We start from the raw sequence: 19,475 nt of genomic DNA on the forward strand, positions 1-19,475 counted from the left end.
ACATGCCACCAGCACCTGGGACTTCTCCTCCCTGCCCAGTATCATCATCTTTTCTTTGTGCAGGTGCCCACAGGTCTCCAGCACAGGGACCTTCCTAAAGACCTGCCCGGGAGCACCAGGAGGGCGATGTTTCGGTGCGGGTGGCGGTCCCAAAGCCACCCATCAGGTGGAGAACAGGTTCCTAATTCGGGTGAGCACATAACCTGCCAGGGAAGCATCTGAACTGGCCTCTGTTCAGCAGAGCCCTTCAGCAGCTGCTGACACCCGTCAGCAAATCGCATCCCAAAAGCCCGGCGCAGCCAGGGAAATGTACGGCTGCCTCCGGAGCCAAGCACGAATGCACTTGTCGGGGGAGCGTTTCCTGAATCAGAGCAGCAATCAGCGGCGTTTCAGACCTGGAGGTATCTGTATCATCAAGCCAGGCTCAGTAATTACTTGGACAAATTAGGCATGCATTTTCTATGTGCAACTGTGTTGTGGTTGTGTGTTTTTTTTTTTTTTTTTCTTCTTTGCTTGAAAAACCTCACCGCAATCTGCAAGCTGCCTCTGCCACTGGGAAGGGATTGCTGGGTTTTTCTTTTTTTTTTTTAAGGCCAGAAAAATCGGGCCGTTATTTTTTTATGCCAACAGCTCATTGTCCTGCAAAATAAAACAAAAAAAAACCAAACAGCCAAGAGCAGAAGAAGTGAATCAGATGCATCCAGGTCGTGTGCGCTCTGACCGCGGCCGTTCCCTGCCCGGCCACCGCATCCCCCTGCCCGCTTCACGGGGCTGATTTATGCTCGCTGCTGTCCTCTGCCTCCTCTATTTGTTGCCTGGTTTTAATATTCCACGAATCTGAGCCCTGTGAATCCGCCTTTCATTGCCTGGTGCTGCTTGGTTTTGGGCAGCGCCTGGAACAGCAGTGGCTAGATAAATCGAGGGCATTTTTCTCGCCCAGCCCGAGCACCCTTCTCCCTCCCGTGCCCGTGATCCCATTGCAGCACCCACCGGCCCAGGGTGCCCCCAATTTGTCCCTGCAGAGCCCAGCCCGGCTCCCTGGGACACCCGGGGGCATTAGGTGGCGCCAGACACTTGCGCAGCGCAGGACCCGTGTCCGGAGCCGGCTCAGGGGATGCTCCGAGCTCCCCATCCTCATCCTGGTGGGGATGAAGGCTCAGCCGGCTCTCACCCCATTAGGACAGCTTTTAGGGGGGCCGGGGCACCCCCTTGCCCTGCCTGCAGCTCCTCCAGCCCTGTCCTCAGCAGGAAGCCCTCGGTGGGCCATAGGGACCCCGCAGGAGGGCCGTGCTTTGCGCTCAGCCACGGGTGCTGGTGGGGTTCCTGCCTCCTTCTTCCTCCTCGTGTGAGATCCAGGCTGCTCCAGCTGCAGCAGGTGCAGAGAAAAGCAGAGATATTGCCCTCGGCACCCCAGAAATGGGGTGGGCACCCCGGTACCTGAGGGTTCTCCATGGGGTCCCTGCGCTCGGTGGCAGGAGAGGAGCCAGAAGGAGCCGGAGCGCAGCTTGGAGTGGGTGGACGTGGCAGAGGGAGCTGGAAAAGGGGTCCCAGCAAAGGACAGCGGGGCCTTGGGGATGGACTGGGGGGGCTCCATGGGGTCACGGTTGGCCCCACACAGCCGCAGCCCCGCTCTGTGCCCCCTGACTGCAAAACTGCCACCGAACCGCTGCGCGAGCGTAGCCCGAAGCAGCTCCCCAGAGAGAGAGAAGCCATTTCTCCTCCTCGCCTCTCTGGAGCTCTCCCAAAAAAGCTCAGCATCTCCCTCTAACGATGCTCGCCCGCAGCAGGAGCCCAGCAGCCAGGGGCTGCTCCGGGACAGAGCACCCGGCCCCATGGGGACGGTCACCAAGTGCTGGCCACCCCGGTGCCACCGGCCGGCTGCCTCCACTCCCCGCTCCCCACCGCCAGGGCAGGGAAAAGGTGGAAAAATCAAGCTGGCTTTTCTCCACGGGTTTTCTTACCCAATCTTTAGTTAACCCTGCTCTGACCAGGCTCAGAGATTTAACAGGGGATGCATCAGGAGGTGATGGGGCCTCATCCTGCTCAGGGCTCTGCTGCGCACCGTGGCCGGCTCGGCACAGCCCACGGCCAGGAGCGCTGGCACCAGCCCCGCCGCTGCAGGAGAGATCATTTTTTTTTTCCCCCCCGATTGTTTTCTTTCTTTTTCTTAAAATTCAATAAACTCGCTCGGCTTTGTTGCCGGTGAAGTCCTAGCGAGGTGAGGGGAGCCAATTTGGCTGCATTTTTGAAAAGGTCAGCAGCAGCAGAAGAAATTCAGATTGCTGTGCGCTCGCAGGGAGGTGAGGGGCTGTGAGCGGCGGAGCCCCCCAGGCAGGGGGGCTGCCTGCAAACGGGTCCTGGGGCTCTCTGCCTGCAGCAAGGGCAGCACACAAATGGACATCAGCCTCCTGCACACCGGGTGCCACCCTTTGGGCACCTCCACGTGCCTGGAGCACCCTGAGGAACATTTATCTTGGGGGTTTCATCAGGGAGACCAAAAACCTTTGGGTTTCATCATGATTTTTGCTAGTCCTGAGCAAACAGCAATTTTTCTGCTCGTCCACCTCCGTGGAAATCTGCTGCCAGGTGTGCCAGGGAACGGGTCAAACCGTGGGACGAGCCAGGAGACCAGCACACTAAAACACCAGTCTGATTTTATTCACACAGCAGGAGGCGGCGGTGCACGGCGGCCACTGGCTCCCGGGCACCCACCTCTGCCAAGTCCCCGTGGCCCTGGGGTGCTGCCTGCCGGCTCGGCAGGAACCCAAAAAATCATCAGCCGGGTTATCGGGATGCTGCTGGCATCGGTGGCACCGCCACCAGCCCCAGGCTTTTGCAAAAGCCCTGTGGAGGCAGAGCTCTGCAAGGAGCCCGGCCAGCATTGGGAGGGGGAAATAAATAAAACCCTGGGACGAGGATGGGAGGCTGGGCACACGGACGGAGAAGGACGCGGAGAGCTCCTGGCGCAGCGTCCTCCGGAGCCTGGCCGCGGCGTGCCAACCCCTGGGTTGCTGCCCTCGGTGCCTCAGCTCCTCTTTAATTCACAAAGTGGAGCCAGGCGCTGGTGACTCTGCTCTGCTTCTTGTTTTTTTTGCCCGATGGGGTCACATTATTCGCTACCGACGTTATCTCCCGGGCCACTGGAAGACAGCCCAGCCTGAGGAGAAAGCTAAAGCTCCCCGAACAAGCTCCGAGGCATTGACACAGGCAGAGCCTGGAGCACTCCCCAGCCGTGCCGAGAGCCTCCAGGTGCTGGGACACCACTCACGTGCCCGAGGTTTCAGCGTCCCGTGGGTGGCTCCAATCTGTCCCAGGGGTGGCCGTGCTCAGGCTGTCGGCACTGCTGAGCCCCTCTCGTCACCGCCTTCTCTCCGTAATTTCCCCCTGCGAGGGGTCAGGCTCAGACGGGCAGGAGCTGATCCATCCCTGGGGCTGTTCTGCTCCTCTTCCTCTGGCTGGGAGCCTCGTCTGCTGGAGGAAGCAGCCCAGCTCTGCGCAGCGACGTGTTCGTAGAAAAGAAAAGAGAGAGGAAGAAAGAGAGAAGCCCCGGAGTGGCTGGGAAGCTGCCTCTTCGTATTCCAAGCACGCGGTTCAGGTCTCGTATCTGCGGTGCACAGTCCATCCCAGAGGTGCTCGGTTCACAGTGCTGGTACAATCTGCCAAACAGACGGAGCAGCTAGGAGACATTTCCAAAAGACGCTGGAACAAGGAGGGGAGAGGAAGGAATAAACAGCCTGCAGGGTGGCACGGGGGAGCCAGCCCTGGAGAGCATCGTCCTCTCAATGCCAGTTGCCACCAGGGGAATTGGTGCTGTGCTCCACGGCCTGTCCCTGTGCACTGCAACCTGTCCCTGCGTGCCACAAGCTGTCCCTGTGCACCACGACTTGTCCCTGGGCATTGCAACGTGTCCCTGTGCACCAGGACCTGTCCCTGTGTACCACAACCTCTCCCTGTGCTTCACTACCTGCTCCTGTGCACCGTAACCTGTCCCTGTGCTCCACGACCTGTGTGCCACGACCTGTCCCTTCGTGCCACAAGCTGTCCCTGTGCTCCACGACCTCTCCCTGTGTACCACGACCTGTCCCTGTGTGTCACAACTTGTCCCTGTGCACCATGACCTGTCCCTGTGCTCCACGACTTGTCCCTGGGCATTGCAACCTGTCCCTGTGCACCAGGACCTGTCCCTGTGTGCCATGACCTGTCCCTGTGCACTGTGACCTCTCCCTGTGTGCCACAATCTGTCCCTGTGCTCCACGACCCGTGTGCCACGACCTGTCCCTGCGTGCCACAAGCTGTCCCTGCGTGCCACAAGCTGTCCCTGTGCTCCACAACCTGTCCCTGGCCATTGCAACCTGTCCCTGTGCTCCAGGACCTGTCCCCGTGCACCATAACCTGTCCCTGTGCTCCATGACCTATGTGCCACGACCTGTCCCTGTGTGCCACAAACTATCCCTGTGCGCCACGACCTGTCCCTATGCACCAGGACCTGCCCCTGTGCTCCACAACCTGTCCCTGTCCTCCACAACCTGTCCTGTGTGCCACAACCTGTCCCTGAGCACCGCAACCTCTCCCTGTGCACCACAGCCCACCCCAGCTGCAGCACGGGCTGGATTTGCCCCAGCACCGTGCCGGTGGCTGGGTGGCCTTGGCTTTCGCCACCACCGCTCTCCTTTTCACCCACCTGGCCACAGAGGGGCACGACCTCCCGGGGTTCTCCTCCCTGCCCTCCCCGCCTACCTTGGCTGAGCAGCTGCAGGTTTCGGACCTCCTCGCGCACCTGGAGCTGCAGGACCTGCTGCAGGACCTCCTGGCGCTGCGCCTCGTGCGCGATGCCCATGCGCTGCAGCTTCTCCCCGTTGAGCCGCAGCAGCGCCCGACCTGCAAGCACAGCGCTGCTCAGCACCACGCCCCCGGGGGGGGGGCACACGCACGCACACACGTGTGTGTGGTGGGAGCAGGGAAAAGGGAGAGGGGTGGAATGCTAAAAATCCTAAATGTTTCTGGCCTACGGAGCCGGTCTGTAGGGAAGGAGGATGGGATGGGATGGGATGGGATGGGATGGATGGAATGGGATGGGATGGGATGGGATGGGATGGGATGGGATGGGATGGGATCAGATGGATGGGATGGAATGGGATGGATGGAATAGGATCGGAGGGATGGGATGGGATAGGATGGATGGAATAGGATCGGAGGGATGGGATGGGATGGATGGAATAGGATCGGAGGGATGGGATGTGATAGGATGGATGGAATAGGATCAGAGGGATGGGATGGGATGGGATGGGATGAATGGAATGGGATGGGATGGGATGGGATGGATGGAATAGGATTGGAGGGATGGGATGGGATCATATGGATGGGATGGGATGGATGGAATAGGATCAGATGGATGGGATGGGATGGGATGGGATGGGATGGATGGAATAGGATCGGAGGGATGGGATGGGATGGGAATGATGGGATGGGATGGGATGGGATGGGATGGATAGGATAGGGTAGGGTAGGATAGGAAGGGATGGGAATGATGGGATGGGATGGGATGGAATGGGATGGGATGGATGGAATAGGATCAGATGGATGGGATGGCATGGGATGGGATGGATAGGATAGGGTAGCATAGGATAGGGTAGGATAGGATAGGGTAGGATAGGATAGGATAGGAAGGGATGGGAATGATGGGATGGGATGGGATGGGATGGGATGGGATGGGATGGGATGGGATGGGATGGGACGGGACAGAAGCCTCACACCGAGTACCCTGGCCTCACCCCAAAAACGGGTGACCCTGTTTTTGGAGCGCACGGGGTGGCAGCTCGAGGTGCCAGCCCCAGGACAAGGTGCTGGCTCCAGTGATCATGTAACCCATCCCTGCGGGCAGGGGCTTTCCATTTCTCCCTTTCTCCATTTCTCCATTTTTCTCCTTTTCTCCGCTCCACCTCCCGCATCAGGACGCATTCTCCTGACCCCACACACAGGCTGGCGGCCAGGGGAAATGGGGCACCCATCAAAACCCATTAGCACCACTGCCCCCCCATCCCCACGCAGCCACTCTCCTCCAGTCCAGGGGCTATTAGAGGAGGGATTCACCACCAAGCTTTTGTCCTCGCTTCCCGGCTAATGCTCCCTTTATTTCCCACACAAGGGCTCGCTGAGCTCTTGCATTAGGGCTTGACATCCCTCAAGGGCACGGAGCTGCAGCTCTCTATGCTGCCCTGACCCTACAGAGCTCTGAGGAGCTGTGCCCGGCCATGGGTGTGTCGTGGTGGGATGGGGACAAAACTGGTAGTTAAGGGTCAAAACCACCATCCCAAAAACACCATCCCAAAAACATCATCCTAAAGCCACCATCCCAAAAACACCATCCCATAGCCACCATCCCAAAAATACCACCCCAAAAACACCATCCTAAAGCCACCATCCCAAAAACACCATCCCACAGCCACCATCCCAAAAACACCATCCCAATAACACCATCCCAATAACACCATCCCAAAAACATCACCCCAAAGCCACCATCCCAAAAACACCATCCCAAAAACACCACCCCAAAGCCACCATCCCAAAAACACCATCCCACAGCCACCATCCCAAAAACACCACCCCAAAAACACCACCCCAAAGCCACCATCCCACAGCCACCATCCCAAAGCCACCATCCCAAATCTCACCATTTAGGGGGGCAGAAACAAAGCCTGCCCCAGACCCCAACCCCCCAAAAACCTGCGCGAGGAGACCCCGAGGGGCAGCACCTGTGATGGCGTGGTGCGAGAAAGCCTCGACGTAGACCAGGTAGTTGTGCGGGCAGTGCTTCTTCAGCCATCGGCACACATCCTGCTGTGTCCAGAGCACCACAGGCTTGGTAAGGCTGCCCAGCGTGGGGCTGGTGTGGTAGATCCCATAATGATCGCAGCCACGGCCCTATAGGGGAAAAAAGGGGGGAGAAGGGAGGCGTCTGTAGGGCTCGGCGCCACGAGGAGTAAAGCATCGAGGTGGGATGCAGCCCGTCTGCCCGGGATGTTCCCTTCAGATGAAGCAGCAGGAATCCAGCCGCAGCTCCCCGGGAGCCTTGTGGCCCAGCAGGGTGTTGCATGGGTTTAGGGCCACCCTTGGGTGCCACCTTGGAGGTCCCCAATGTCCCCCCGGGGATGCTAACGGAGAGCTGGGGCGCACGTGCCGCATCCGTCGCTGCGCAGCCCGGCGTGGTGCTGGAGCATCCAGACCTGCTGGCTCCGTTTCCTCGCCCGTGTCACGGCACCTGCAGCCTCCCCGGGCTGCTGCAGCTTGGATTTATCTCAGCGTGCAGCCAAATCAAACCCCAAAAGCTGGAACAGCACGAGGAAACGAGGCTACTTCTGGCACGCCAGCGCCTGCCCGGGCGGATGCCACATTCTGGGTGGGGAAGGGGCGCGCCAAAGCCCGAATTTCTTGGGTTTAGCTCCTGGGGGAGAAGCCAGGGGGCTGCGGAGAGGGGCACAGGGTCAGCGCAGCGATGCTGAGGACTCGTCCTCATCCTCTGCACGAGCGTGGGGCCGGTGAACATCGCTTCAGTGGGCTCAGCGTGGCACCGGGGGCACAGCTCACGTGGAGCTGGGGCTGCAGGAGGAGCCCCATCCGTGCTGGTGCTGAGCAGGAGGGGACGGGGGTCCCGGGGTCCCTCCAAGGATGCTCCTGTCCCACGTCCAGGGCAGCAAAGGGACAAGGAGCCGACACGGGGACCCGGCGGCACCACTCGGACCGCGGTGCGCCAGCGCCGACCTCGATGTGTGAACATCGGCTAATTAAGCATGCCTAATAGAGGAGCAGAGATAATTAGTGTAACGGGGGCTCCAGACATCCTGCGGTTGCTGAAACTAATAGCACGTCCCCGGGTGGTGGCGAACAGGAGGTGGCAGAGGGTTGGAGGGGTTTGGGATGCTCCGGTGCGCCCTGGGGTGTGCGTGGTGCTGCATCCCCTGGGCTCAGCAAAAGCAAAAGTGCAGGAGGTGCATTTGGGGCCATAAAGGGACCGAGCAGACCTCGCTGTGGCCACAGGAGACAAGAGGGAAGAAGGCAAAGCTGGGAGGTGGTGGATAAATAACCAGAGGCCGTCCTGCAGCAGAGTACAGCCACGAGGTGAAGCTCGAGTGCTCCCCGGCTGGGCTCTGCAGGGTTTCCAGCAGAGGAAATTTCCCACCCAGCTTCAGGCTGGCACAACGGGGGTCCTGGGGGGTGGGCTCTGTGGGGCTGCGTGCTCGGGGTTCCCTTCCGAGCCACGATGAGAAGCGCAGAGCCTGCCTCCACCACCGCTACCTACGGCAGCTATCCGAGCGCGCGGCCGCGAGCTGCGGGACGCGGCCCCCGCCGGCTCCTGGAGGCAGGGACGGGGAGATAACGAGCACCGGGCTGCGTTTTCCAGGCGGCTGAGCCGCGCTGTCTCTCTGATGAAGCCTCAGCCGTGAAGGCAGAGGCTGGCAGTGGAGGCGAGCAGGCAGGAGCGGTGCCCAGGAGCCGGGGGTGCCCGGGGGGAGCCGTCCCCGCGCCGCTGCGTGGGGACCTGCAGCCAGCAACTGGCGTCACCTCCGGTCCCTGGGGCGTTTTCTCTTGTTTGTGGCACGATTAAAGGCTTGATTTGTACCCCTAAACCCCGCTGGGAGGCACTTGGAGGTAGACAGGGGGGACAAGAGAAGCGCAGCAGCCTGGAGAGCGGCTGCTGTGTCACTCTCCCCGTGCAGAGGTGGGGGACAAAGACCCTGCTGCTGCTCCAGGAGGATCCTGGTGTGACCACGGGGCCCTGCTCCTCTCTGGCAGGTCCCCAGCAGGTGAACGCGTCCCCCCGTGGGGTCTGTGCCCTTTTATCTCCCAGGTTTTCTCCCCAGCAGTCACCGGCTGGATTTGCAGCCTCCGAACGCCTCTCCCAAGGGCTCCACGTTGCTGCTGCCCTGTCCTCACGCCATCAGCAGCTCGGGTTCAAGAAGCACCAAAAGCTGTGAAGCTGTAGACATTTGGGGTTTCCAAGCACCGGGGACCCTTCCTGCTCCCTCCCATGGCAGCACAGAGGCAGGGAGGGAAGCGAAGGCTGGGAACTTGGGGCTCGCTGCTTCAGCCACGCGCATTCACGCAATAAAGTCCAGGATTTTAGCCAGGTTTGGAGCATTTCCTCCTAAACCACACGCCAGAACGCTCCGAGATTTTAAGGCAATATAAGAAATTCGGTGCTGGCACATTTCCTGCAGAGCCGTGCCAACTTCCACCTCCGAACATGGAATCAGCGATGCGCCGGGCTCACCCCCCACACCCCACCCCCTTAACCCACCCCTTACCAAATAACCCCCAAACCCCAACCCCCTAAAGGCCTGACCCTGCAAAAAAAACACCTCCCGGGGGGGGGGAAAACGAGGCGCTCACTCCCCCTCAAAGCCGTGGGGACGATGGCAACCCCATAACCCCGCGGGTACCTGCGCGCCCTCGGTGCCCGGCTGGCGCAGGAGCTTGACGGCGCGGGCGCCCTCCGAGCGCTGGCTGCGGCCGTCGTGCCAGGTGAGGCTGGTGCCGGGGCTGCGCTGCAGGCGGTAGCTGAGGTTTTCGGCCGACACCGTGTGCTCCAGGAGGCTGCGGCAGAAGCTGAAGTGAGCGGCGGCGGCGGCGGCGGCTGGGGGGGGTGGAAAAAGGGAGCGAGAGGTGGCGGCGGCGGCGGTGGCTGCGTCCGTCCGCGCCGCGCCCCGCGGCGTTGCCCAGAAATGCTGCTTTTTGCCCCAGGGCTGAAGCCCCGTGTCCTGATGGACCTGGTTGTCCCCACTGCTGGAATCCCCTCCCTCTCCATCAGCACCTCGCTAGGGGGGAAAAAAACATCAGAAAACCCTTTTTTTTCTCATCGGTGTGGCACGTAAAGGGGAAGAGCGCAGCCGGTTTCCACAGACCGAACTGGATCCGTCCCCACCGAGGGCTGGAGAGGTCCCGGGGGGACAAAACCCACCCTGGGCACCCCGGTGGCGCTCACCCAGGTGACAACCGGCACACACAACCCATCAGCAACGGCCACTTGTTGTCCCTCGCCCCTTTTAATGAGCTCAGACTACATCTAATTGCGTGGTGATGAAGGTGCAAAGCTCCCCGCCGGAGCTGGGGGGCGAAGGGGCCGCCTGCTGCTGTAGGATACACATGGATAGGGGCAGCTGGATGGGGATAAGAGACCCGAGCATCCCCCAGCACCTGCTTTGACCCCAGTGAGCCAGGCACAGCAAAACCCCACAAAAAAACAGTGATGAGACACGATCCACAGTGAAAAATAACCAAGGGTGGAGGGTGATGGGGCTTGGGAACAGCCACTGCTGCTCGTCCCCAGGGGTTTTAAGGTTTCACGGGGTCCTCCTGTGCTCCTTTGGGCAGGGGGGAAGCGGGATGTGAGCGGTGCCCCTTGGATTTATGGCCGGGACAGAAATAAACCTGCCTGAGGACTGGAGGCGCGGGATCAGTGCGGGAAGCGGAAAATGAGAAGCCGAGCGTCAGACTTGGCTCCGCGAGGGCTTCAGCTCCAGAGCAGCCTCCCAGGAGGAGAGGCCGGAGCTGGGGATGACCCAAGGGGATCTGAGAACAGCCCAAAGGGGGCACCTGGCCGGGGACTGAGGCTGGGGACGTGGATGGGAGCCGAAAACAGCAGGCACCCGGCTCCGGGTGCAGTGCCCCTTCCCGGCACCGCCACCAAGCTGTCCCCTGCTAACCCCACCGGCAGGAAATTACGGCTTAGCCATAAAACTTTGTGCTCAGCCGCTCTCATACGGCAAGGGCTTGCCCTTGAGCAGGGGATTTGGCAGGAGAGAAACGGAACCGAGCCCCACGGGGACGCTGAGCACCAGGGGGACGCGGGGCTGGGCTGGGGGACCCATGGGGAGCAGCTGGACGTGGGCATCTCCACCCCCCCCCCCCCGAACAAACGGGGCTGGAGGCGAGGCAGGGGAGACAGAGAGGGAGCAGATGGGAGAGGGGGGAAGCAAGGGGGGGAAACCAGCCTGGAATATGGCAGAGCAGGGAGCGTCGGAGGCTCTGCTCCGTGGCAGGGGCTGCAGTGGCCGTGGCGCAGCCCAGAGCCCCCCCAGCACCTCCCCAGCTCCTCACGCCCACCTCCAGGGACCCCAAATTCCTGGTGCAGGTGAGAGGAGAGAGCTCTGAGCCATGGCACAAGGCTCAGACACATTGAAACAGGGAGGGGTCACAGGGAGAGGAGCCCCCATGCCCGCCACGAGCCTCCCTCTCCTCCCCGTGCCCCCACTAGCAGCGCACCCATCCTTCCCCCCAAAACCCCGCGAGCCTCTCCATCCCCTCCACCCCTCTTTCTGCTGAGCCAGAGGCTGCACCCGCACCCTGGGGTGCACCAGCAGCCCCCCCAGAAGCCCCGTGCCCCCCTCACCTGGCTCAGGGGCACCCCGCGAGCTGCGGACAGCGGAGACGCAGCAGAGGGACGGGCGGCCCTGCTGCATGCTGGCAGGGGGGAGGGCTGCGCGCCCGCGCTCGGCACCCGGCTGTCACGAGCGCAGCTCCATCCCTTCCTCCCCTCATTGCCTCTTCCACACCTGACTGCCTCCTCTCGCTGCCTCCCCGTCCTCCTGCCAATAAGCGGCGGCCGCACGCTCGCCCCAGCTCCGGCTCGAGGCCGTTTTGCTCGGGGAGGGGGGGACACGCACACAGGAATCGCCCCCACGCAGCCCCCGTCCCCAGTGTCCCGCTGGCTGCGCCGCCAGCACCTCCCAAAGGCTTTAATCCCCCCCCCGGTGTTGTTTGATCTGAATCTGCTCCGCGCTCGCCCCGTGTGCCCCTGCTTAATCCGGGGTTGGGGGGGGGTTTGGGCAGCTGGAATTGGGACGGGAGGGGGCTATGGGGTGGGGGCTGAGCGGTGCCAGCAAGTGGCCGGGCATCAAAGCGCCTTGGGATGGGCAAAACCGTGGCAAAATCCCACATGGCCCTGAGCCACCCTGCCCCCAGGACCCTAGGGGGGCTCCTTTTGGGCACACTGGGGTCAGGGGGGGGGTTCAGCCTTCCCGAATTCCCACGAGCCAGGCTGCTGTCCCCTTTCTGGTTCTTCTGCCAGCTCTGTGGGGTGGGTGCCTTGCTGCTGGCTCGGTCCCCCCGCAGGCTTGGGAATGGCTGCGGGCTCCTTTTCCCTCGGTGGCTTCTTTCTTTTCTTTTGGGCACCCCTCCAGGAGCGCGGGGCGGGCAGAGGGAGGGCGCACGGGGGGCAGCGATGGGCACTCTGTGTCTGCCCCCTTCTCGGCGTTTTTAGGCTGGGGAGAGGTGGATGGGAACCTCCTGAGACTGAGACCTCAAAAAAAAAAGGGGGAAATCGGCCAAAATCAGCCAACTTCACACCTTAAGGGTGCACGGAGCGAGGCGCAGGGGTGCGGGGAGCCCAGCACCGGATCCCTTTGCCACTGGTTTCCAGCACAGCCTCGTCCTGCGCCTCTGGTGTCCCACAGACCTGCCCTGCTGCAGGGATGTGTTTGCAGGCGAGGGGCACGGGGAGAAGTGGGGGGCACGGGGAGCAGAGCGGAGACCCAGGGGAACCCCGCTGCAGGGAGCAAACCCCGCTGCAAAACCCCATCAGCGTGCCGGCTCCTGCTGCCTCCCAGGGGAAGGGACATCGGGCACCAAATGGTGCCAGAGGTTTGCTGGCAGCCACGCAGAGGGATTTGGGGAGGATTTTGCAGGAGCTGCTCCCGGGACGAGGGGGACAGGACGACTCAGCACAGGCTCTGCTCGTGGGGCTGCTCTCCAGGGGTTTTGTCGTGCTTTCGGCAGCACCCACGTGAGCCACGAGCCCAGCTGGTGCTGCCATTGCCCCGCTCCCCTGCGTCGCTTCCACGTGGTGCAGGGCAGAGCTGCTGCTCGCAGGGATGGAGTCCCCCAGCCCCCGGCCCCAGGGGCACAGCACCGCTCCCCGGGACCCCTGGGGCACCCCGTGTGTGAAGCCGTCCCCGTGTAATGTCCCTAGGGACCGGGTCCTGCCCTGAGCCATTCCCCAAAACCTGCTGGCCCCGAGGAGGACAAGACAAATCCCAAGCAGAGGATCAACACCCGGGAGCTCCAGCCTCTCCGTGGCATCCCCAGGGCGTGCTTGGCTCAGGACCTCACCGCGCTGAGCATCATCCCAGCACCTTCCTCGTAATTAATTCCCTGCTCACGGAGCTCAAATCCTGAGCCCCTCATGCGCCTGGGGACAGAGCTCGAGCCCACAGCTGCTCTCTGCAGGAGGAGGAAGGGGACAAAATGCAGCTGCCCCTTCCGTGCTCCCCCTGCCCATGAAGCTGGGGGATCCATGGGGGTGCTGCCCACCCCGGAGCAGGGCTATGGGGTGCACAGCCCTGTAATGGGAGCCCTGGGGCACAGCCTTTTGGGGCTGTGTGTGGTTTTGGGGGTGCTCCTGCACCCCGGGGACACCTCCAGGAGGTCCCTGAGCACCCCAGGATGGGGTCGGGTGCCCTGGGGGGGGGTGCAGGCAGGGAAGAAGCCCAATGGCACGGGCACCCCGGCCTGCAGCGAGCCCCTTCCACCCCCACGAGCCCCTCCTGGGGGTCCCATCCTGCTCCAGCCCCCCTCCGGCCTCCCCTGCCCTGGCACCCACCCCTCTCCAGCCAAATTTCCCATCCCGTTTTATTGGTGTCCCCCCCCAAAAAAAAAAAAAATTGGGGATAAGGCTGGGGACGGATGGTCACCATGGATGGAAGGGGCAGAGCCCAGGGCTGGAGGAGGGGGCACAGAAAGCAAAATCCCCAAGGCTGGGGACAGACCCCTGGGGTGGCGGGGACAGCTCAGGGGGGGGGACAGGCAGCACCCCCGGCATGGAGAGGGCAGAGCCCAGCACGAAGCACACACCGGGGACAGAAGGAGGCGGCTGGGGGGGGCTCTGAGGCTGGGGGGCACCCCCCGAGGATGGCCACGAAGCCCCCCTGCGTTCCTGCCGGGGATTTTGGGGGAGTCCCGCTGCGCACCTGAGCCCCCCCCCTCCACATCCCCATCCCCATCCCCGGCTCCTCCATCCCCGCTACCTTCCATGTCCTTGGCGTCGCCGCAGCTCATCCTCCGCTCCGGAGGGGGGGGACGGAGCCCCCGCGCCCCCCAGCGCCGCCGCCGGCACCGGGAGCTCCCGGCGCGCCCCGCCCCGGTGCCCGCTCCGGGGGCGGCGCCGCGCTCCGCCACCCCCCGGTGTGCGCTCCGCCCGCCGATCCGCCCCGAATTCACCCCTCTGCTCCCCTCCCGGGGCTGCCGGTGCCCCCGGAGACCCCCGATTCTCCCCCCTAGCCATGTAGCCCGGGGTCCCCCCCTTTCCAGCATCAGCGCCCCCCCAAGGAGAGGAAGGGGGTTTGGGGACGCGCGGGTGGCACCGGGCGCGTCCCGTGGGTGCAGTGGGGAGAGGAGCAGCGCCCTCAGCACTGAGCACCGACCCCAGCTGAACGCCAACCACCCCAAAAACCCAAATTCCCTTCTCCCCCGATGGGTGCCGGAGGGTGCTCGTCCCCATCCAGGCTGTGCACGCCCCGGTGGGTGGCCAAAAAATGTCCCCGAGCGCCACGTGCCAGCGTTTTGTGGAACAAGAGCTCGTCGTTCCCCCGCAGTAGCAACCCCAAGAGTATTTTTGGGGGTGTCCACCTACACCTGTGGCACGTGGATCTCAGCCAGGGGTTGATGCTCATGTGCTGGAGGGGTTTGGCCACGCACCCACAGTGGGATGGGGACGAGGACAAAGCCAAGCAGGTGCCTGTGCCATGGAGCCTTGCCACTTTGCACGGTGCTCCCCATCATCCCAACACCAGGTGATGCTCTGTCCATGGTTTAAAACCAGAAAATCTCAGTTTTCTGGGATGTTGGCCCCAAAACCACGCGTCCTCCTCATCCAGGAGCTCCGTTGGGGTGAGAGCACGTCAGCACCGCGGGCGGGGGCTGCGAGGCACCGGCTGTCACCAGCTGTGTGCGGGGGCTCTGCACCAAATGGCACCGCTGCGATGGCAAAGTGGCTCAATTTGGGGCTGCTCAGGCTCGTACCTGGTCAAAAACGAAGCTGCAGAATTTTGGCTGCTCGCTCAGGAGCTGCTGTGGAGGGGGCTCAAGCCCCAATGTGGGCTCACCCCGCTCACCCGGTGAGGGTGCATCCTTCCTTCTCCAAGCTTTCACCTCTTTAAAAAGGAGCAGGAGCCACCGAGCAGGAGCAGAGGCGGCCCCACATCCTCCCCAGGGTGGCACAGCCAGGACAGGACAGCACCGAGTGGCACTAAAACCCCCCCACAATGCTGTTAGCACAGCTCCTATCCCTGCTGCAGGAGAGGAGCTGGGGCAATTTTGCTCAGCGCAGGCACCCGGCTCCTTCCAATAAGGACCGGGCCCATTTCCCATTACTCTTAACCCCCCAGTCCTCCTCAAATCTCTGCGCACGGAGCTTTCAAGCCGTGGCAGAAATCTTTCAGGAGAAATACGGTTACGCAGGGGCCTTGGCAGGAGAAGGCTAACGTTGTTTGAAAAATGTGTGCAGATTGCGCCAAGCTGTTATTAAAAATAAGCGCCGCGCCGCTCCCAGCCGTTGCTTTTCCTGGTTTTTCTAGCAGTAATTGCACTTCTCCAGGAAGGGTTTAATGCGCACAGGGGGGAAAGAATTTCTTCCCTCATCATCGTTTGCAAACAGCTCTGTGCAAAGCCGCCCGTCCTCCTGCTGTGCGGCGCTGCCCAGCTGTAATTCCTCATGGTTTTGGAAAAAAAAAAAACATCCCAGGGGAGCTGCAGAGCTGAGGTGCCTGTGTGAGGCTTGGAGAGGGTCTGGGGAGAGCCCAGGCTCCTTCATGCTGCCGTACACCTCAGCTTGTGTCACATCCCTGCCTCATTTTGGGGCCACCGACTCAGCCCCGCGTGTGGCCGAGCATCTCTTGGCCTTTCCGCTGTAAACCCAGTTTTTTAAACAGCCATTTTTCTCAGATTTGGAAGGAAAAAAAACGTGATGACTTGGGAAATTTTCAAATGAGATTACAGGGAGTGTGGGAAGGTCGGAGGGCTCTGGTGTGCCAGCCCCGTGTGGGGCTGTCCGCAGGGGGATCCCTCCCCTGCCCCAAAACGGAGCCACCACCCAGCCAAGGTGTTGCTGACCCTGACTTTCCCATTTTTTCCCTTTTCTGCCCCAATTTGGCTCAGGTGGGATTGGGTTTGATGCTGTCAGCCCCACAGCTCAGCATCTGAGAGAAGGAACCGGCCCTGGGGAGCTGGCTGTAAGATTTCGGGGTGAAACAAGCGGCTGTGGCTGCGGGTCTCCACCAAGGGCTCGCCACAGTCAGAGAAAACAGGAGGAAAAGAGGATGAAAAACCCCACGTGTGGAACCCAAACACAGAACACGGCTTGGAAAGCTCAAACCCAGGTGCCCGTGCCCCCCGCTTTGGGGTCAGGGCTTTGGGTCGGGGCACCGATGTCACCGTGCGCCTGTCCCTGCGCCTCCCCGGCGGGTGCAGGTTGGGATGATTCAGCTGGCTGGTTTTGCAGAGGAAAAAGGAAATTAATTACCCACCCGCTCTCCTCCTGACGAAGCAGCCCGGGAAGGATAAGGAGGAGATAAAGAGCCTTCAGAAGGAAGTTATTTGTCGCAGGAGAAAAGGGGGCTCTGCTCGCTGGAGCTCCGCTCGCCCGCTCCTTATTGGAACCCATGGAAAAGGGACACGGGCAGGGGAAGGACGCCCAGCACCACTCGGTGCCCTCAGCCCTGGGCTCAGGACCAGTGGAAGCAAAACGCTGCCAGGGCTTTTCCCAAACTCCTCTAAATGTTCCCAGGAACGACCCCAAAGGATTTTGTGAAGGCACTCGCAGGGAGACAGAGGAGAAATCTGCTTCGTGCCCACCGCCGGAGCGGGGTGACGGATGGTGCTGAGCTGGCCGGGCGTGGAAATACTCACGAAAATCCTCTCTCCTGGAAAATAATTCATTTCCACGCCGATCACAGAGCCGCACACCTCACTGTGGCAGAGCTGCCACCGACGTGCCACCAAGGCCACGTGGATGTCCCCGCGGCGTCCCCAGCACCCTGTGGCCCCGCAGCTCCCAGGGGCGGGTGCTGGATGTGCTGCTGCCTGCTCAGACACCCCACAGACGTTCCCTGGGTTTCTTGAGACTATGGGAGCTCTTCTACTCGGAGGTTTCTATAGATATATTTAATTGGATTTTTGCACATCACAGTTATTTTCAAGGCAGCCTGTAATTATTTGAGAGCACCGTTTGCCTCCTTTCTCCCTTTTTTCTTTTTTTTCTTTTTTTCTTTTTTTTTTTTTTTTAAATTTTTTTTAATATTGTTTCCCGAAACGAAACTGTAAATTTGCAACTTAATCCAATCAGGGGACGCACACACACACACACACACACACGCTGCCACCGTCTACGAGGGCAGGAGGCAGCGTGATTCATGTTTCCCAGCCTCGCGATCAATTTGCAGCGAGAATAAAAGACTCAGAGCAACATTTTAATTCTTTCCTGTAGGAAAAAAAAATAAAAAAAAAATGTTTTAAGGACGTGCACCGTGCTCACGGATGCTTTATGAACCAAAGAGGCACGTGGCGGGTCGCGTGCACCCCGTGGGGGGTGCTGTGCACGGGGGGGCTCAGCCTTGCCCAGGAGCCTCCCTGCACCCCCAAACCCCCCTGATGCAGGTGTTTATTGCCATTATTATTACATATTTTTGTTTCTTAATGTGTTTTTCATTTTTTTGGGCCCAAATCGTTTTGGCTGAGGACTTTCCTCCAGCTCCAGCTGGGCTCCACGAGGCGTCCGCAGGGGGAAAATGGGTGTTTGGGGCCGTTTGTGGGGCTGGTGCAGGGGGAGGTCACGGCTGTGGGGTGCACGGTGCTGGTGCAGCCAGGGCTGGGCACCTGGCTCTGGGCTTTGGGGTCCTTCATCTCCATCTTCAGCTTCATCTCCACCTTCACCTTCATCTCCAGCCTTGCCTTTGTCTTCCTCCCCACCTTCACCTTCCTCCCCGCCTTCACCATCATCTCTGCAGGATCTCAGGTGGCTTCGGGACAGAGGCTGAAGGTCCCCCGCCACCTCCCCGCCACCTGGCTGCCCACATCCTTGGGGCCCCTCTGCAGTCGTGCGTGGGACTAACGACAACGCCAGGAGGTATTTACCTACCGGGAGCTGATTTCACTAAGTAGGACATCCTGTCTTCAGAGGATTTCACGGCACCGGGTGATAATCAAGTGAGAACCAGGCTCCAAAAGTGTTAATTCGGTAGCTGAGCAGGTGGGGATTAAAGCCAGCCCCCGGTCTAGTCTTTTTCTCTCACTTCCCCAGCTGAAATCCAAATAATCATCCCATTTTTGGGTGTGAAGTGGTGACACCTCCGCATGGCCGGCACCACGCCAGCCCGGCGCAGAGGGCGGTGGGGTCACGGTGCCCAAATTTTCTTCGCTTTACCCGTGTCCCTTGGGACTGGGACACCCCGAGTCTGGGACAGCGAGGTGGCAGAGGGTCCTGGGACGGGGACAGGAGGCTCCACGCCGTCCCCACACCAGGAGATGCCACAGGGAGCGAGCCCTGTGGGTGTTTTGTCCCCGTGGCTGCGTTCTTGCCGCATGACGTGCTGCTTGAACGCACCCAGCGTGGGGACAAACCGGGTGCAGGGCAGCCCTGTGGCCTCGGCATCCCCCCCTTGTCCTCCCCTTGTCCCCGGAGAGGGGACAGAGGCGGCTTTGTGCGGGCACAGGGCTGTTGGCGACCCCTCTGCAGCAGCTCGGGGCCGTATCCTGCCCTGCGGGGAGGCTGGTGGAGCTGGCCCGGCCCCCAGCGGGATCTGCAGTAAATGAGCTTGGCCTCGCTCTCCCATTTAAGTGATTATTTTTCACTTTCAAGCCTTTGTGAGCGATTACCGCGCGTGTCTGCGCCTACGTGCGCTGCATCCCCTGCGGACTCCGGCTTTTATTACCGCACCGTGCAGAAATTGAACTTGAAAAGCCCTGAACCGGGCTGGGACAACTCTGGGGCTGCTGGGGAGGGAATGACCCCGATGGTACCGGTGTCGTTCCCTTGGGGGGGGTATTGCCCACCCCAAAAACCTCAGTCTAGGGTGTGCAAATAGGGTCTGAGGTCTTCAAAGAGCAAGACCTGGCTGGTGAGGGGGCTGAGGGACAGATCCTGAACCCGCTGCCCTCCAGCACCACTGGAAAATCAAACCAGAGCTCCCAGTGCCTCCAGCTGGTGGCTGGGTGTGGGGCCAGAGGCTCAGGCTCCATCAGAGCCCGGCTGCTGGCTCCCAACTGCGCTCACCGGTCCGTAACGAGCAGCGGGTTACGCGCGCGGAGATGATTAAAAATCATTTAAGATTGATTTTACCAAACCTATAAAATTACTCTGAGTTTTCTCCTTGGCTGGAGCGCGGACGGGAGCGGGGAACCCTTGGGGGGAGCGGCTGCTTCTGTAGCTCTGTGTCGGTGTGGGGGGAAAAGAGAAAATTCAGAGCAGAAAATCAGCCCCGGGATGGGGT

At 61.2% G+C, this 19,475-nt stretch overlaps 1 protein-coding gene across 2 annotated transcripts; it reads right to left on the bottom strand.

Moving 5' to 3' along the window:
• Positions 1 to 2,637: 2,637 nt before the first annotated feature.
• SAMD10 (sterile alpha motif domain containing 10) lies at positions 2,638 to 14,095 on the bottom strand. 2 transcript variants are annotated; one of them, XM_084537793.1, is made up of 5 exons: positions 14,019 to 14,095; positions 9,438 to 9,631; positions 6,753 to 6,921; positions 4,738 to 4,878; positions 2,638 to 3,656 (listed from the first exon to the last, which is right to left on the bottom strand). In XM_084537793.1, the coding sequence occupies exons 1-5, from the start codon at positions 14,047 to 14,049 to the stop codon at positions 3,592 to 3,594; spliced, it is 600 nt and encodes a 199-aa protein (XP_084393919.1). In that variant the 5' UTR covers positions 14,050 to 14,095; the 3' UTR covers positions 2,638 to 3,591. The 2 variants fall into 2 exon arrangements, with proteins under 2 accessions (XP_084393919.1, XP_084393920.1); XM_084537794.1 differs by having other exon boundaries at positions 2,638 to 3,699.
• Between the last annotated feature and the right edge of the window lie 5,380 nt (positions 14,096 to 19,475).

This window comes from Aythya ferina (assembly GCF_964211825.1).
Source record: "Aythya ferina genome assembly, chromosome: 16".
In the NCBI taxonomy this organism is placed as follows: Eukaryota; Metazoa; Chordata; class Aves; order Anseriformes; family Anatidae; genus Aythya; species Aythya ferina.